General features: G+C 37.5%; 1 protein-coding gene across 1 annotated transcript; it reads left to right on the top strand.

Moving 5' to 3' along the window:
• The first annotated feature begins 391 nt into the window (after positions 1–391).
• On the top strand, positions 392–1,876 carry LOC144574718 (Glutaredoxin family protein). Its single transcript, XM_078324757.1, has one exon. The coding sequence runs from the start codon at positions 522–524 to the stop codon at positions 1,737–1,739; it is 1,218 nt and encodes a 405-aa protein (XP_078180883.1). The 5' UTR covers positions 392–521; the 3' UTR covers positions 1,740–1,876.
• Positions 1,877–2,908: the final 1,032 nt, after the last annotated feature.

Genomic DNA, 2,908 nt, shown 5'->3' with positions numbered 1-2,908 from the left:
TCTCAATTTACTCAGTAATTATTTCAATTGCCTTTTTGAGTTTCCATGCCTGAAATAATAAAAATCTGGACAGTGGATGCAAGTAAATTTTGCAGGTTAAAACAATATTAGAAAATAGAAGAGAATTTCAAATTAAGAATAAATATATTTTACATTGATCTTTCAAACGAAAAATGTTGAATGCCGCACGTGAGGGTTTGAGTAGCACGTGGACGGTGATTTGAAGAGAAAGCAGCATCTACCGTCGATTTAACGAGCGGCCCAGATCCCATGCGCTGGGAAAAAAGCGACGAGAACCTGTCGGTTCCGAACGATGCAATTTTCCGACCGTTAGAAAATACTTTTAACAAATCTGCAAAAGGCCACTGAAAAAGCGACAAATTACAAAACCCATGACCGACCGTTGAGCGTTCAAACACACAGAAAGAGCAAAAAGGAAAAGAAGAGAATACAAAAACAAACAAGCGAAAAGAGGAGAAAAATCAGGCGAAGGAAGGAAAGAAGGGAGAATAAATCAGAAAATGGGCTGTATTTCCTCCAAATTGATGTGCACAGCCGATCTCGATTTCAATTCAGAGAAAACCATCAAGATTGAGCATGTAGTTTCCCTCAAATCCACAACCTATGGAGCTCTAAACCTCGACCGGAAACTGGACTGTGAGAAAGAGGAAGAGAAACGAGAGGTAGAAGAAGAAACCAAGATCACGATCAGTGAAACGAAGAAGGCACAGGTCCCGATTCTTGTTCTACCACAACCTAAGAAGAGAATTAACTCAAAAGAGGAAGCGACTGAGGTGATCAATGCATGGGAGATAATGGAGGGATTAGAGGATGATGCGCCGATCTGGTCTCCTCTCAAAAAACCAAACAAATCTCACCTGATGAATATCTGGTCTCCAAAAAAGGTCAGTAGAAGAAAACCGGTAGGAAAGGAGAACAGCCCGCTTGGAAAAGAGAACAGTCCGCTCCAGCGAAGCTCTCCAAGTGGTAATTTTGATTCAAATCGGGTTCTGAGACCGTACAGTTCTCTTCCAAATTCGAAACTGGGAACCCCTAATTACCCCAATACATCAATTTTGAAAAAAAATCAAGATGGGGTTACTTCTTCTAGGAGGAGTTTGGTCCCTTTGTTCGATCCAGATTTGATCGCTTCAGTTGAAAGGGAATTTTGCCGAGAAAAGGAGGAAATCAAACAAGTGGTCACTTGTACCCCTAAAACCCGTGAAGCCGATAAGTTGCTCAAAACATTTGAGGAGAAGTGCCCGCCAGGTGGCGAAAATGCACTAGTCCTTTACACAACCACCTTACGTGGAATCCGAAAGACCTATGAAGATTGCAACACAGTTCGATCGGCGATCGAGTCCCATGGCGTACAAATCATGGAGAGGGATATCTCCATGGATTCTGGTTATAAGGAGGAATTGAGGGTGTTATTGGAAGAAGTTAAAGTGCCAATGTTATTTGTGAAAGGGCGACTGATCGGTGGGGCCGAAGTGGTGGTCAAATTAGAAGAAGAGGGTAAGTTGGGTCGTATTTTGCGGGTTATTCCAAAAGCCAAGATGTGTGAAGGTTGTGCCGGGTTCAGATTTGTTATGTGCAAGGTATGTAATGGCAGCTGCAAGGTTCTAGATAAAGGGCAAAATGACAAAATTGTTTCAGACAAGGGTCACAAGAATAAAATGGTGAAGTGTGAGGAGTGCAATGAAAATGGTCTGGTTAAGTGCCCAATATGTTGTTAGGTCTATGGTGAATATGGTTTGTGGATTATGGATTTTGCGTAGATTATTTTATATTGTCTATTATAGTAGACAATTAGGAATTCTACTTGTAAAACTAGCAAATTTAATGTTTAATTTGTATTACTCCGCGTGTTTTATTCTCTTTCCCCGTAATGATTAATTTTCATAGAGATCTAAATTGTTCATTTAAGATAGAAAAGCTTTGGTCACAGAAAAAAAAAATGATTCTCAGTTAGTGATCTAAGGTGGCTTGTAAATTCAGTTTCACAATATCAAACCTTGCTTGTTTTACAAATCAATGCTTAATTTTCAGAATATTTTGGTCAGAAATTGCACTTTAATTCTTACTTTCAGAACTACCTGATTCTTAGTTGCATTTCCACATTGTCTCTTTTACTTACAAATTGGTCCTTACTTATGTGATGGTTTCTGTATTTTGAGGAAAAGTCAACATGATTCTGTAAAAAGATTCTCATATGTATTTAAATTTGCATAGCAAGTCCAGAGCCCCTAGATTATTTGCAAGAATCTTACATGTAAGGTGTTTGTTTAATAGCCTGAAAAACCTAAGATTGTCAGTTCTTACTATGTGATGTGTATGCATTTTAGGCTGCTACTGAATGTGCACAATATTATTCTTTGATTAAAATGCAATTATAAGACATTGTTTCGAGTCTCAGTTTTATTAGCCTTTTTTAATCAGGGACATTATTTTTTTTACTTTCAGTTTGTGCTCCAAGCTCTCATTGCAAAGTAGGTTGGAATGGCTGCACCAATTTTTCAGACCTGTTGTTTCAACTGGCTGAACTAATTTTTCAGACCAACTGTTCCAATTTATACCAGATTTTTTAAGATAGAGTTGCATGCAAATTTAATTGTTTGATACCAATTACTTGATATGTTAATATCAACTGGACTAATTTTTCAGACCAATTGTTCCAGTTTATACCATATTTTTTAGATAGAGCTGCTGCACTAAATGCAGATTTAAGAAAAGCAATCTAAAAGTGTTTCTGGCAAAGTTGTTTTCATTTAGTGATTGTTCACATTCTTATTGACTGAATATTAATTGCTTTTATTTAATTGATTTTCAGCAATTGTGCAATTGTCCAACAAAATAATGATTGTCAGCAATTGCGCGTTAGAGAAAATGCACTATTAAAGAAAGA

The sequence above is a fragment of the Carex rostrata genome, chromosome 23 (assembly GCF_964058835.1).
Source record: "Carex rostrata chromosome 23, lpCarRost1.2, whole genome shotgun sequence".
In the NCBI taxonomy this organism is placed as follows: domain Eukaryota; kingdom Viridiplantae; phylum Streptophyta; class Magnoliopsida; order Poales; family Cyperaceae; genus Carex; species Carex rostrata.
Note: the sequence above shows the minus strand (reverse complement) of the source record. Positions and strands in the feature narration are given on the sequence as shown.

What these genes read in the sequence shown, in the direction of transcription:
- LOC144574718 (XM_078324757.1), top strand. Translation starts at nt 522, where the DNA reads ATGGGCTGTATTTCCTCCAAATTGATGTGCACAGCCGATCTCGATTTC.